At 38.8% G+C, this 16,205-nt stretch overlaps 1 protein-coding gene across 2 annotated transcripts in view; it reads right to left on the bottom strand.

Moving 5' to 3' along the window:
- Window positions 1-259: 259 nt before the first annotated feature.
- LOC149163603 (uncharacterized) overlaps window positions 260-16,205 on the bottom strand; it is a 373,003-nt gene continuing 357,057 nt past the window's right edge. For both annotated transcript variants that reach the window (XM_089431784.1, XM_089431785.1), the window contains 2 exons: window positions 951-1,022; window positions 260-759 (listed from right to left, as the gene is read on the bottom strand). In XM_089431784.1, the coding sequence (XP_089287910.1) occupies window positions 646-759; window positions 951-1,022 (186 nt within the window). In that variant the 3' untranslated portion in view covers window positions 260-645. The remainder of the gene's footprint in view (window positions 760-950; window positions 1,023-16,205) is intronic.

Here is a 16,205-nt window from a genome sequence, read left to right as displayed (position 1 = left end):
AGAATATAATCAAACTAGTCAATGATATACGAAACACTAACTGATCTTTTGACCTCCGTTCATATAAATTAAAACTTATAATAATGAAAATTATAGAAATTATATGACAAGCTTTCCATCACTCATTGTGATGAAGTATGGTTTGCCTGAATAGAAACTGGTTATTTGCACAGCCAAGCACAATTGCTAGAAATAGTATACACGTGAATACTCTCCAGCACTGGTACTTTTCCAGGAAAAGGATAATCATAAGACTGCCTGAAAAAATTGTACACTATTTGATCAACTGATCCTTTCTACATAAATAAGAAAATAAGGCAATTAAAAATTGCATTGTTAGACTGTCAAGTAATTAGGTATAGGCCTTCAATTTTCCTTTAAGCTGTTGTGAATAAGCCGCATGTGCAGCAAGCTTGATGCTACAAACTCCCAAGTGCACAACAATTCTGTAAATATAATTGCCAACCTTTGCCTTGGGAGAAACAAACTCCAGTCCTCAAAGCCCACTTGCCATTACAATACATTACAACACACTTCAGAGATACACTTTGTGGGATCTAGACATAAGAACCGAAACAAACAGCCTATCGATTCACAACAACAATAACTGTAACCTCATAGCCCACTCACAATTCACCTCATATTCTAATTAACAAAACCAAATGGTGACCGCTTCCTGCTACCACCTTCACCATATTGATCATTCCATTTTCTCAGCTCATTCATGCTTACAGCATCATAGGCAACTGATGGACCGACCTGATAAGAAAAGAAAATTTGAATTGAATCAGAATATGTTTTATTACATCATTTGCACTGCTAATACAAGCTGCTTGTAACTAGTAGATATACTTTTACTTTTATAGTTTAAATTACAAATAATAACTTAACGAGCTCAAAATTATCCTTTATGTTATAGTTTCCAAAGCTCAAAATGTCAGACGTATTACCTTAGCCTTTGCCTGAATAAAATCATTGAAAGTAAGCATCCGTAGAGCAGGTATTGAATTTCTTTGTCCAGCCTGAAAAGAAAAAATATGGTTACAATGTACAACTACATGAAAGGAAAATTTGCTACTGTTGCACAGCTAGATTGCCTACTGAGAATATTATGCAATCTCAAAATATGTTTCCAAGTTAGTGTCTAGTATTTATCAATTGACCTTTCTCCCAGACAAGGTTTCCTGGATATGTGGGTATGGAGAACATTACATTTCGATATGTAATACTAATAACTTGCGCAATTTCCAAAACACTAGCTACATTGTCATCTGGGCACATTTTACACTACTTATGAGGGTAACTAACGCACGCAAATTCCCAAACACTAGCTACATTGTCATCTGGGCACATTTTACACTACTTATGAGGGTAATTAACGCACACAAACTTTACACAGGAAAATATGAAATTTGAAATAAAGCTTTGAAATTTAAGATTCAAGAATCAAAAGAATGATAATTACAAAATACTCGTATTACAATTTATAATTTAACATCTATGGAAAAATTTAAAAGTGCTTCTCTTCTCTGCTATGTTATAAGCTAAGGCACAATGCCAAAACAAATGTACTAACTACTAAGTGTACTAGGCACATTAACAACATTATTGTTTTGTGTTCAATCTTTATGAAAACGAATGTATGGTGAAAACAAAAGAAGACTGAAAAGTAGATGGTCCATCCAGGTCATCTATAAAGCTAAGGTCATTGTAATCATATCCATGGGTATTCATCCCCGACCATAAGGTCAATGTAATCATATCCATGGGTATCCATCCTCGACCATTAGCTCTTAAAGGAACAACTCACATTTGAGCTCTACATCAATAGGTGGTAGTGGATATCATACACAATCAAGTCTAAGAGAGAATCTCTGTAAAATGGTAGCTTTTGGAGTTACTCAGAAAGTGTTTGCACCATCCTTGGGGTGCTTCATGTTGTTAGTTTTTGTAGCATTGGATGGTGTTCTAGTCTCGACAGTTGTCAGAGACTAAGACACACTAGGACTCCATAGCCTAGAAAATATTTAAGGAAAATCCACCTAAAAGTGCCTTAATTAAGTTAATTTATCAGTGATTAAATTTTTCCCAAGTCTAACTTGGGGAAAATGATTAATTAGCAGCAATTAATTGAGGAAGGTAAGATTTCTCTAGAAACTCAAATGGATCGACTAGGAAATACTCTCAGCCATTGATTAAGTTTTAATCTTGGCCGTTGGAGTCCCAACTGGAGGTTATAAGAAGAAGTTGATGGGTAGATAGAGGAACACAATTAAGATCGATTTCATTGGGCAGTTCGAGCAACAGCACTCTGCCAGAAGAGTTCGAGCCAGAGACGGAAGCAGAGAAAGAGGGGCAGAGACAGCGATTCCGAAGGAATTTTTCTGGTTCCGGAGAGTCAGCGTCACGGGGGCCGAGTTTTCTCAGTGAGGCTGCGAAGTTCCAAGTGCAAAAGCTTCAAAGGCAGAGTTTGATTTGGCCAGTCAGAAGGTCGATTCAGTGGCTAGAGGTTGGGAGAATTTTCGGAAGGGGCCAGCGAGTCATTCTCAGAGGTCAAGTTACTTGGGAGCAGAAGCAGGAGTAGAGAGCGACATTTTCAGAACCACCCGATTAGGGAGCGAAGCAAGAGCGAATTTTTAAATAATATATATTTGTATATATTTTGATGCATATATGTCAACAAAAGCGCGTAGAATGATGAATTAGTTATAAAAAGCATAAAAACATGGATTAAACCATATAACATCAATCATCTAGTAGTTACAATCTTCATCAAGCACAGGGCCACAAGCTACAAGTTTTGATTTATATAGCATGTAAAGGTGCACATAACCAAAATAGCATCAAGTGCAATCCATATCTGAACTGAAAATACAACAACAAACAGATTCTAGATGGCCTCTAGCACCCAAAAAAGATCATGCTACAACAAATACCTACATATCATTAAAATCATTGCCTATCTTGGGATCTTTGTCATTAATATCACCCTCTAACTATTAACATAACATAGAAAAAACATAGCACGTCAGGTCAAGATTTTGTTTGAATGATGGATACAATTTTAGTAAGGTCATGATAGAGAAGTTACACAACCAATGTCACTAACATCAAGGTATATAGAGGGATTGGTGCTCTTGATTAAATACAAGTTCTATACCCTAGTACATGATAAAACCCAATGGAAACATTGGAATACCCCCAATCCTGAAATCCTGAAAAAGTGATGAGTCTGTTGGATTTGAGTGAGATCTAAAATGTTACTTTCTCCATATGAAATCCAACGAAGAATTTAACATTACCATGAATTGCATATCAATACTAGGGCCATAGACTTCATCATTAGGCTGCCCCACTAAAATATTCTTGTTCCTTTGAAAAAAAATTGCGTTCGGAACGTGTTCGCAGAAACAATCAGCGAAAAATGCTAGGGAGTGAATCACTCCCGAAGGTAGCTCACTTCGAGAGTGGATTCGGGGAGGGAGGGCGCTCCTACGCAACCCTAGGCAGAAAGAATGATCATTTGCAGTTCCAAGAAGAGCATACAAGTGCTTGCACAAATTTGATGTCAGGGTTTCATGTAGCCCATTATTTCCCAGTTTTGGAGATGAATCAGTGTTGGGTGAGAAAATTTGTCACTAATTTTTGTGGCCAGTTTCTACTATAGAGGATTGCCAGTTTGGGCATCCAGTGATACTTAGAATTTCTCACTGCTGCTTAATAATAAAAACCCTCAGTTGCTGCACTAGTTTTCCCACATTTGGTTTTTCCGGGGACTTTTATCCAAAAATAACGGTGTTATATTTTTGTGTGTGTATTGTTATTTTCTCAGTTTCCAGTTTATCTTCCACAATATTTATTTTGGTCAAAATTGTAATTGTGAATTATTCATTGTTTGTCATAGCAAATAAAACGCCAATTAATTTACAGTTAGAAGAACTATTTCCAGTTGATGCGATAGTTGAAATTTTCACATGGTATTAGAGCAAATTTGATTAGACAGGAAACTCAGAAGCAAAAGGAAGAAATTGTCCAGATTCAAAGGGAGTCTTGCAATTCGATTTCCAGAGTTTCGCAATGGTTGGCTTGGTAGTTTGCACTGTTGGGAAGAGGGTTCGATATTTTCGGTGTTGTTGGCAGAAAAAAATCACAAAGAAAAGTATTAGTTCCAGTAGGCAGCAGTAAAGTCGAGAAGCAATTCCAATAGAGCAGATCAGTGTTTTCGTTGAGTAAATTTTTTGTTTGGGCAGTAGGGCTTTGCAATAGTTTTGCTAGAGCAAAATCAATGTTAGGTGGAAGAGAAAAGTGCACACACAAAGGGAATTTCTCTCATAGGGTTTCGAGTTTAGAAATCCAAATTTCTAGTTATAGTTGACAGAAGCTACAAGCAGATTTTCTCACTCTAAAACACTGTTTTTAAAAACCGCTGGCTCAAAACCGACTCAGCCAAGTTGGTCCGAGCCAAGCCTCCCAACAACGACCTGGCCTACGAAACGGCTCGGCCGGCCGGGTTAATACCGAGCTGGCCGAGTTGTCTAACAACTCGGACGGCTCGGTATTAACCCGACCGGCTCGGCCGAGTCTGTATTAACTCGGCCAGGTTATGTACAGCGGCCCAACAACCCAAAAAAACAACGATTTTTTTTAATTGTTTAGTGTGGGGGACTCCAAAGCACTTTAGTTTTTGTTTATTTGGTCTTTGGGGTCCATTCCCCTCTCCTAAACCCTATTTAACTCACCCAACCCCTCTCATTTCCTCACAGCCATCTCATGCATTTGAGTGAGAATTTCAGTGAGAGTTTGTGAGGAGTTGTTGAGTTTGTTTTTGGAGCAGCAGTGAGGAGTCTTGGGCAAGCAATGTAGCTAGAGTGAAGAGCTTCTTGGGTAGCCATTTGGAGCAGCATTGAGGAGTTGGTTTCTTGGAGCAATCTTGAGGAGGCAATTTGTGCCTAGAGGTATTTTTTTCACTTGTAGAAATTTGTTTTTGCTTATTAAATTTTATGTGCAAATCTTGAAATCCTAAAGAGTGTTTTTTGTGAAAGAGATGAACATTGAATCAATGTTTTTTTTTTGTTTTCATTTTCATATTTTTTGCTTTCATTTCCAAGTCAAAAAAAATGGCACCTAGAGTGAAAGATGTTGCTTGGGCATATGTTGAAATGGTTGATAGTCAAATAAATTGCAAATTTTGCCATAGGAAAATTAAAGGTGGTCCTGGGGGCATTAATAGGCTGAAACAACACTTGGCGGGGATTAGAGGCCAAATTACTCCATGTACCTCACTAGAAATTGAGGAGATTAGGAAGGATTTGTTAGCCAGCTTTAAGAAGTTTAAAGAAGATAAGGCTAGGCAAAAAGAGTTGGAGGCTGAAATTGGGAGGAAGAGGAATATACAAAAAATGATGGCTACCAACCCCCATTTTGATTTTGAAGATTCTTCCTCTATCCCTTGTACTGATGCATCCAACCCCTTCCAATATGTTCCTCCCTCTTTTGAGTCTATTCAAGAAAAGGGAAAGGGTAGAATGAAAAAGGGTGATATGAATATCAAAAGTTATTTCACTCCCTCCTCTCCATCAAATTCACATGGTCCTCAAGCTAGTAGAAGTCAAATGCAACCCACTTTAGATGACCATTGGAAGAAAGAATTAAGGGAGACTGCTTGTGATTACATAGCTAGATGGTGGTATGATGCTGATATCCCCTTCAATGCTTCCCGTTCACCATATTATGAGCCTATGTTTGATGCCATACATGCTGCTGGAAAAGGCTTCAAAGGCCTTACTATTCATGAGCTAAGGGGGTATCGTTTGCAGAAAGAAATTTTATCCATTATTGACTATTTGAAAGATTTCAAGGACTCATGGGCAAGAACAGGATGTACCATCATGTCAGATGGATGGACTGATCAAAGAAACCGTACCATCATAAACTTTCTTATCTTCTACCCACAGGGAACCATGTTTCTAAAATCAGTTGATGCATCTGATAAGGTAAAAGATGGGCAATTGTTGTTTCAGCTATTGGATGAGGTTGTTGAGGAGGTGGGGGTGGCTAATGTTGTTCAAGTCATCACAGATAATGCCTCTACCTATGTTCTTGCTGGTAAACTGTTAGAGGAAACACAAGACCATCTTTTGGACCCCATGTGTTGTACATTGCATAGACCTCATGCTTGAGGATATTGGAAAATTAGATTGGGTCAAAAACACTGTAGATCATGCCAAAAGCATAACAAAATTTATCTACAATCATTCATGGATTTTGAGCCTCATGAGGAAACACACAGGGGGCAGGGATATTATTAGGCCTGCCATCACTAGATTTGCTACTCATTTTTTGACATTGCAATCTATGCTTTCACAACATAGAAACTTGGAAAAGATTTTTTCCAGTGAAGAATGGAATCTAAGCCAGTGGTCTCACAAACTGGAAGGAAAAGAATTGAAAAAGAAAGTTAATGAAGAAATATTTTGGAGAAAGGCAGCAGAGATTGTGAAGCTTGCTGAGCCACTGGTTAAGGTGTTGCGGTTGGTGGATGGGGAAATATTGGCTATGGGCTTCATTTATGAGGCTATGGATCAAGCAAAAGAGAAAATAAAGAGGGCATACAAGGATAAAGTGGCTAAGTATGGACCCATTTGGACAATCATTGATTTAAAGATGGAACAATCAACTCCATCGCCCTATACATGCAGTTGGGTATTTTTTTGAACCCACGGTATCATTATAAAGCCAAGGCGACAAGAGCTTTGAGGGTGGAGGTTAGAGATGGACTGATTGATGACATTGATCGCATGATCCCATTGGAGTGTGATCAAATGGAGATACACTGACAGGTCACAACCTTCACCCATGCCTCAGGTACGTTTGGGAAGAACCTAGCAAAGATTGCAAGGGAAGCAGATGAGCCAGGGAAACAAAAATTTCAATTTTCAAATTCTTAATACTTTTTTTGTTAAATCGTTTATAATTTTAAAGTTGGATATAATTTGTAATTTTGTTGAGCTAACTCATTACACTCCTATGTTTTTTGCAGCACAATGGTGGGAGGCTTTTGGTAGCCATTGTCCTGAATTGCAGAAGCTTGCAATTCGTATTTTGAGTCAAACTTGCAGTGCTACTGGATGTGACCGCAATTGGTTTGTCTTTGAGAGGATTCACACAAAGAAGACAAATCGTTTGGATCAAAAAGGGTTAAATTATCTAGTCTATGTCCAATACAACCTCTAGCGCAGACGCAACTAATTGCTGAACAAAAGACCTGATTCAGATCCCATTGTGTTGGAAGACATTGATCCAACATCAGATTCGGTAGTGGAGAGTCATCCAACAAAGTTTGCTTCTGATGAGGATATGGATTATGAATTACAGACAATATCATCACTCAAACATAATGTCCAGTTGAATGCAGAACTTGATCTACTTGTACCAGCCTCAACCTCACAACCAGCAAGTCCTCCAGTTGCAGGCGCTTCCTCTGCTTAGCCACGACAGAGGCGCATATCTCGCCTATCTCAGCTTGCATCTGTTGCACAGCCTGCTAGTGCTACCACTTCTATAGTTGCAGTTGGAGATGATGATGAGGAGGAGCCATGGGGCCCCCTGTCTGACTCTGATGATGATCCAGAGATTACAGAAGCGCATATCTCACCTATCTCAGCTTACATCTGCTGCACAGCCTGCTAGTGCTACCACTTCTATAGTTGCAGTTGGAGATGATGATGAGGAGGAGCCATGGGGCCCCCTGTCTGACTTTGATGATGATCCAGAGATTTATCCACATGATCTTGGCTCCTCTGGCAGTAGCTAGCAGTACTGGTCACAGTTTACTTTTGTTGTAGAGGCCATTTCTAGCCTCTTTGGTTATGTGTTTTTGTTTTGACCTCTATATCATGATTCATGATCATGTATGTATTGGACAGTGCAATGGGTGCCATTTGATATAATGGATATATTCATGAGCCTAATTTGATCATATGTTGTCTTCTATCTATATTCTAATGTTGTGTGTTTGGAAACATGAATGAAATCTTTAAAATTATGTTTTTTATAAAGAAAATAAATATTTAATGTATTTTTTACAACGACCAAGTCATTGAAATCGAGCCGATCGAGTCGATACCGAGTCAGAGTCGACCCTCAACTGAGTCAAAGTCCGAGTTGGAGTTTTAAAGCATTGCTCTACAAGGGAGTGTTAATAGCAGAATCAATAGCTGAGCAAGAGAAAGAGGAAGATTTCCATTTCAGTTTCAAAGATGGTCAAAACTGGGCTTAGAGATCAGGATAGGTTGGAGGGAGCTTCCAACTATGTCATTTGGAAGGACAAGATGTCCTTCATGTTAGATGAATGGCTTGAAAACCTTTGTAGAGAGCATTGTGGCACTATCGATTGATGCAGATCAGCTGAAAGAGAACAGGAAAGAAATGGCCAAAGTGAAGTGGATGTTCCTGGATGGAGTTGAGGACCATATAGTCTCACATATATCTGGCAAGAACACTGCCAAGGAGATGTGGGATGCTCTTGCATAGCTATACCAGAATCCTTCCAAGCAGCGAAAGATGTCCTCTTGGGAAGGCTTCCTTAAGGAAAAAGAAGATAGATTATGGAGGAATATTCGATCCTATTCATGAGATTATGTAAATCTCCTAAACTTGGAAGTTAGAAACTTTTTCTACTCTTTCGGAGATTGAAATAAATTACTAATTCATGATCTGACATGTACAAAGTGAAAACTTCATTTTCAATTATACCCTGAGATCGTTTGAAAGAGTTTCATTTGCTTTTCTTCCATTCTGGTTTTATGGTCTTTCTAGCTATATGGTCTATCCAGTGGAAAGATTTAGCTTCAAGAAATAGTAAATGATCTCATAGATACACAAATGTATAACTCTCCAGGAATTTGGATTGTGCTTATATCCATAACTGTAGGAATTGGGTCCGAACTTTACTTTTTCCAGTCTCTTTTCATCAATGGACCCCTTATGAAGGGAAGAAGTGCGATTAATTTTACAAATTATTACCTCTCTAATAAAATAGATTGAATAGATATCTATCTTTCTTTTTTATAAATGTTTCTATGGACATGTGGAAAAGAGAAAGAAAAGGATTGTTACCCCTACCTCCACTCGGACCAAGACATCACTTTTACCGAAAAAAGTTAAAGTTTTTGAAAATATTCCTAAAGGAGAAGCTAAGAAACATCAAGATGTATAAGGGTGAAGGCATTGATCCATTTCTCACCAAAATTCAGGATATCCAATATCAGCTTGCAGTCGTGTGAGAGGCGTGCCAAGACACAGAGATTGTATGTTTGGCACTAAACAGTGTCTCAAAGGATTGGGAAATCTTCGTCCAAGGCATTTTGGGACGAGATACTCTAACTAGGTGGGATTGGATGTCGTCAGAACTGCAGCAGGAGATAAGCTGGGCACTCGTGAACACCTCGATCAGCAGCAACAACAGCGAGGGTTCAAAAGGTGAGGAGGAGGAAGAGAATGTGTCCCTTGCATCAAAGGGTCCCAGTTAGGGGCAGGGGGAGAAAAAGAAAAAGAAGGACCTATCTAAGGTCAAGTGCTTTAGGTGTGACAAGTTTGGCCACTACAGTAGTACTTAGTGTGAAAAATTCTAAGCATAAATTTTATTACTGCAGCAACTGATTTATTTCACCTACCTATTATTTCCAATAAGTTATTTACGAAATCCCTTCAGTAAATATTAAAATAAATTCTACTACAGATATCACACCATTATACAGAAACAAATATATGCATAAGAATCAATCACATCAACACAGTTATTTTTGGACAATTGTCCCCAGAAAAACCCAATGCAGGAAAACCGGTGCAACAGAGGAGGGTTTTATTAATCTTCAGCAACAATCACTTTTACAGAGAAATTTACATAGACACTGGGATAAAACACCTGAGACTTTTCTCTAAGACTCTTTGACACCCTGGAGAGCTTCCTTTCTCTACTACGTCATTCTACGTGACTCCGCACAGCTCTAGTCCCTCTCTGCGTCATCCCTGCATCACTTATTATGAGCTCCCTGACTATTGCTAATCCCCCATCTTCCTCCACCCTGTGACTCTCCCTCTAAAATCGATCTCTTTCTCTTTGAGAATCGATTTTCCTTGAGATACTAAGTATCTATTGGTGTGTCTCCAACTGACCCTCAAGCCTCCTCTTATACTTTTCCTATTGAGTCTTCAATAGTCGAGATTAAGTCCCTAATCAATGGCTAAGAGTAGATTTGGCTTGATCCTCGTCATTTAGAACCTTCTCACCTAGTTTTATATTAATACGCATTAATATTTTAATTTTCCTAAGTTTAGACTTAGGAACTTGTTGACCTAGATTGTCATTGATGTCAATAAGGCAATATTCTAGGAGAAGCATAGCAGATCCATGAAGAAACAGGAGTAAGAAGCCAAGGAGCAAAGCCATCAGGGAAACCATCGGAAGAGCTCATTAGAAGCTCAGAACAGGAGCAGTCAAAGAAAAGCCAGAGGAAGAAGTTCAATGGAAGAAGCAAAGAGGAACACACAGTGGAAAAAGGTAAGATCTAAGAAACAAAGAGGAACACGTAGCGGAGGAGCATATATAGCCATATCAGGAGTATCACATGTATTATATGCCCAAGAAGTCCCGCAAAGAGGAAGAAGTCACCAAAAGAGAAGGAACAAAGTGGAACACGCATCAGGAGGAGAAGCCAGCAAAAGAACAGTTAACAAAGGAACCATATCATGAGATATCAGAGGAATATCATAGAAGAGCTATTGCAGCAGTGTATCGGAAGCCATAGGAGCAACAAGCCAAGAGCAGATAAGAGCAGAGCAGTATATATATATATATATATATATATTGGAGAAATCACATCGGCAAGGTCCGCATTGAAATCATTAGTCGCGAAGGAAGGCAGTTTTATAAACAAAAGCGGGTTATCGGGCGAAAAAGAAGCTGTAAGTGGTATTTAGGGTTGATCACCCGATACCATTCATCGACCGACACGTGGCAGGAGACTGGATAGAGAAAACCGCTTTATCGAGCGGGTATTCCTCTCGCAAGTTATCCACCCGAAATCAATATGAACCGTCAAATCAAGCGGGGTTGATTGAACGGCGGAGATCTTTTGAGCAGCTTTGTTGGTTGGGTGAAGTATCAACCGTCCAATGAGATGGTAAGATCTACAGTGGAGGATTGATCCGAAAAAAGGAAAACATCAGAAAATGTGCAAAGGCTGTAAAAACGCGGAAAAGGTAAGCTACACATGATTATTGTGTATTTCTATTATATAAACATTATAATAAAAATAGCGTGGATATAAGGATTTCATGTGGTTAAATTTTATATAACCAATGTTATAGAGTGGGAAGGTTATATATATATATATATATATATATATATATATACGAACCCGACGGGTGTATTTTGTTTATTGATATATCGTATCCGCCTATTGGAACTCTCATATCGCAAGTTATAAAGGGCTGTCACCCCCGATTGCGGTAATATATGCGGACCCGTGGCTCCATTATAAACCGCCCTAATATAATATCGCATCCACTGTGTCGCTAGTCTCTAATGGATGTTAAATCCGCCGATTGCAATGGAGCTACGGACCCAACTGGACCATTGCAATATGATTTAATATATTATCGCATCTGTCGCATATTGCAAGCCTCTTGTAAAGCCTTGCCACAATGAAAGCGCTGATTGCGATATAGATATATGGACCCGACGGAGTTATTAAAATAGTTTAAAATAATATCGCGTCCGGGTATCGGGGAATTGGCTATGTTATGTGCAAATCTGCCGATTACGATAAAGTTGTGGAGCGAACCCGATGAAGTTATAGATGCGAGCGTAATACATTTGAAGTCCGGCTAAGTGCTTCGGAGCGGGGTTTTTCGTGTATTTCCTGTGCATCTTTGTATTTCGATATATTGTATGGTCCCGGGTTTAAAGGCTTAAGACCTTGTCATATGAAAGTTGCGATTGCAATTGGATAGTGATGTGGCATGTGGGACCTCTCTGTTGGTACAGTGTCTCCAATGAAATCCTATGTAAATAATTATTGAGTCTATTGTATAAATATTAAAGAAAAAAGGGCCTCTCTGATATTGTTTAATATGCAACATTTCTTTGTAATTCAGCCTCTCGTCTGAATTTACGTGTCCTGTGACCCCAGCAATACAGCGGACCTATTCTCCATTATCCATCCTTAGCGGACCTATTCTCCGCGGACCTAATCTATATCGATCTATCCTTATCTTATCGGATCTTCAGGAAGGCGGGATCCGCTCCTGAGATTCTCGGGTGGTAAGATAGTTCAGACTAGGCGGACCTATCTGATCTGAAGACAGTATTGTAAGGACCTTTCTGGTACGTGATAACCTTACCTTATAGAGAGCTCTCTCTGCTTGCTTGTAATTTGACCCTTCGCTATCTCCGCTTGCTTCTAGCGCTTCTTGCTTGTAAGACCTTTCCTTCTAGGCCTGCTTGTCCATCATCACCTTGGCAAGTACTTCATTTATTTCCAACCATTGACGGAAATCCGACCAAATGAGCAGGGGCTGAACGGACATGAATTGGATAGTAATTACAACGAATTAGAGAAGGTTCGAATCCCGGACACAGTCTTAGAAACTTTGTTTTGTTGTCGTCTTTTTGGGAATTGATGATATTAACTGTCGAAGAAGCATTTTTGAGTTCCCCATATTGTCGAATAAGCATTTGTCCGCGCGATTGTAACACTCGAATAGACAGAGGAAGCCATGGACCGGGAAGCCGAAGAATCAAGCGAGCATAGATGGACGAGTGAGCACAGAGAAAGCTAAAGCAACCGAAGGAGGGAAGCCAAAAGGTCGAGCGAGCGTTGAGGAAGCCGAAGCTCAAGCAAGCAAGGAGGAAGCCAAAAGTGAGGCGTATCAAGCATATAAAACAGAGAACAAGGAAAGTTTAGAAGTTGGAAAAATTGGAAGAAACATAGGCAGTGGTAGGTCCAGCAGGACAGGAGGAAGCCAAAGGTCCAACAGTACAGGAGGAAGTTGACAGACGAGTAACTCTGTTGATCGGGCGAACCTATGAAAGGCTCAGACCAGCAATGAATTAATCAGAGCTTTGCAGCTAATAGTAGACTCACTAAAGTTGTGTGGAGACATTATCAGAGATCATGATGGCTATTGCAGACTCTATGTCGACAGTATGAAGAGTTGTATAGACTTCTTCATATGAAAACTGATTGCCATTGATGTTGTAACATGGAGACTACAGTGAAGCTATAAACAGACAAAACTCAGTAAAGAAGAGCTCTGAGAGCAAAATATTACTATCAAACATGCCTTAACAAGAGGGTTGGAGCCCTTGGGGTTGGTGCCTCATAATTTTGAAGGATTGGTGTCCTTGGAGTTGGTGCTCCTATATCCAAGGTTGGTGCCTTGACAAAACAAATCCAGAAAGTTTGCAGTAGAGGGTTGGAGCCCTTGAGGTTGTTGCCTCAAAACTGGAAGGATTGTTGTCCTAGGAGTTGGTGCTCCTAAGTCCAAGGTTGGTGCATTAACAAAATAGAGTTGGTGCTCTGAAGTTTGGAGCCTCACAAAAGTCCAAGTTGCTGTTTGGAAACAGATTAGAATCATATATATATTGTATTTATTTTATTGCAAAGATTATATTAAAAAATAATTTATTCTTGTTGTTCATCTTATGTTCTGAATATAAATGTTTTAACTGGTAAAAATAACAATCGAAAAGAAATATCGATTCACCCCCCCCAGTATTTCCAACAATTGGTATCAGAGCCAGTACCTTCATTCAAAGTCTAACAACTTGAAGGTTGATCTTTAGAACACAAATGGCGAAGTCAAGGAAGAAAGTCTCCAATCCTCCTAAAGATGTGTCTCCCTCTACCACTAAAATAGAAGACAATCAATTTGAGGAGGCTCCATGGTTCAATGGGAACTTTAATATATGGAAAGCAAGAATGAGGAATTTCTTAAAGACTCAAGGCATTGAAATCTGGAAATCAGTGATTGTTGATAGCATGATGGATGGAGAATCCAAGGAGTACAATGCAAAAGCAATGAAGGCAATCTTGAATGGGCTACCTGATTCTATAAAGAAAAATTTAGGAAAAAGTTCGTCAGCAAACAGTATATGGGACAAACTTCATGACCTTCACTCAAAAGGAGCATTGACCATGACCATCAGTCAAGAAGATAATGGAAATCAAGAAGGAAATCCAGAACCCATCACAAAAGCTGAAAATGAGAATGATGATATCAAGGCTAAAGAAGATTTAGAAGATGAAGAGAATGAAAAAGATTTTGCAAAAGATCTCCTCGCTCAACTTACAGATGCCATGGAAGAGATTATCAATTTGAAAAAGAAAAACAAGGAACTTAAGAAGAAAGCACTAGTTGGTGACCAAGACCAAACAAGGAAGAAAGTTGACCTTGTCCAGCTTCAAATACAGAAAAGGGATGAAGAGCTTGTCAAGCTTAAAAAGGAATTTCATCAAAGCAAAAGAAAGCAGCATGAAGAAGTCATATCCATGACAAATCAATTGGATAAAACAAAGAAATGGGAAGATACCTTGTCAAGTCAACTTGAACAAAGGCACAATAGCTTGAACAAACTTGAAGAAGAGATTGGTCAGTACAAGGTAGAGGTCTCCTCTCTCAAATCTCAACTACAAGAAGCAAGAAAGTTAGCACAAGGAGCTGAGAAGACAATGGAAGCATTAGCAATCATAGAAGAATAGGTCGATGAAGCAGAAAAGGAGAGAAACACCATGATATGTCAACTAAAAGCAAAGGATGAAGAAATCTTCAAACTAAAATCTAACATCAAACTTCTCAAGGCCGAAACATGTAAAGCTACAAGGATCAAGGAAGAAATGGAGAGAAATCTAGCAAAAGAAAATGAAGAAATCTTCAAAATGAAGTCAGATATCATCTCCCTTAAAATAGAAGCAAATGAAGCTGCTCATATCAAGGAAGAAACTGAGAAACAACTTGCTAAGAAGAATAATGAGTGTGAAAGATTGGAAGAAGAGATTGTCATCCTCAGGAAAAAGGTTTAAGGGATGAACAAAACCTTGAAGAGCTCTCAAGCGTTGGATGACATGCTCAGCCATCAAAGATGTCCATTTGATAAATCAAGTCTCGGGTATGCAGGTGAACCCTCAAACAAGAATGATAATGCTTCAAACAAAAAGGATGTGAAGAAGCCAGAAAGAAATGGTGATGCTCCCAGTTTCAACAAAGGCAAGGAGAAAAATCAAGGCAACAATGGAAGAAATCCTGCTCCAAGAAGAAATGTAGATAAATGTCAAGGATGCTAGAAGCAATGGTTATTATCAAAGGATCTCAAGACAGAAAGACTTCAGAAGTACATTAAGGAAATCTCCATCTCCCAAGTACCAAAGTTTATTTCTTGGTTATTATTATTCTTGTACAAACTTTGGTCACATGGCAAAAGATTGTAAAGCATATCATAAAGATAGATGTTATGGTCCCCAACCATATCATAAAGATAGACATTATGGTCCCCAACAATCTCCAAGGAACAATTTTGCAGGAAGAAATCATGAATTCTTATTCATGAACAATGTAGAATGCTTCAAGTGTCATAACATTGGTCATATGTCACGTGATTGTAACTTAACTTGGGCTCTTACACAAGCCAGAACTATGCAATAGATGAAAGTTACACAAGTATGGAGAAGGAAGCAAATACAATATGAAAGTCCCTTGAACTCTCTAGCGAACAACACATGTTATTGGCCTGATTTTTTACAATCTAAGCATTTGATGGGAAGACTCTGCAGAAAGAGATGATACATATAGTTAGGGGGACCCTGTGATTCTTGATCATTATTGCAGAAGCTATTCGTGAAAGGGTCCTTATGAAATCCTTATTGAGCTATATTAACAATCATTCTTTGATAAAGATCATCTCTCAGGAGCACTCCATTGAAGAATTGATCTCTTAACTATTCTTTGAATTGTTGTTGGAGATGTTTTTCCACTTGATCACTAAGTAGTAATTGGAGCAACAGAGAAGGTCATCTAATACTAGAGAAATAGGGCAAATAACTATGGTGCTAATATTACAGATGTTAAATGTTTCGACTCAGGGATTTGACGTGAGAATAGGTAGATTATGGACACAAATAGAGGCAACATTCAAACAAACAGAT

The sequence above is a fragment of the Pinus tabuliformis genome, chromosome 5_1 (genome assembly GCF_031772625.1).
Source record: "Pinus tabuliformis cultivar Carrire ecotype Pingquan chromosome 5_1, CPIR1, whole genome shotgun sequence".
Lineage (NCBI taxonomy): Eukaryota > Viridiplantae > Streptophyta > Pinopsida > Pinales > Pinaceae > Pinus > Pinus tabuliformis.
This window is presented reverse-complemented; position numbering and strand designations above follow the sequence as displayed.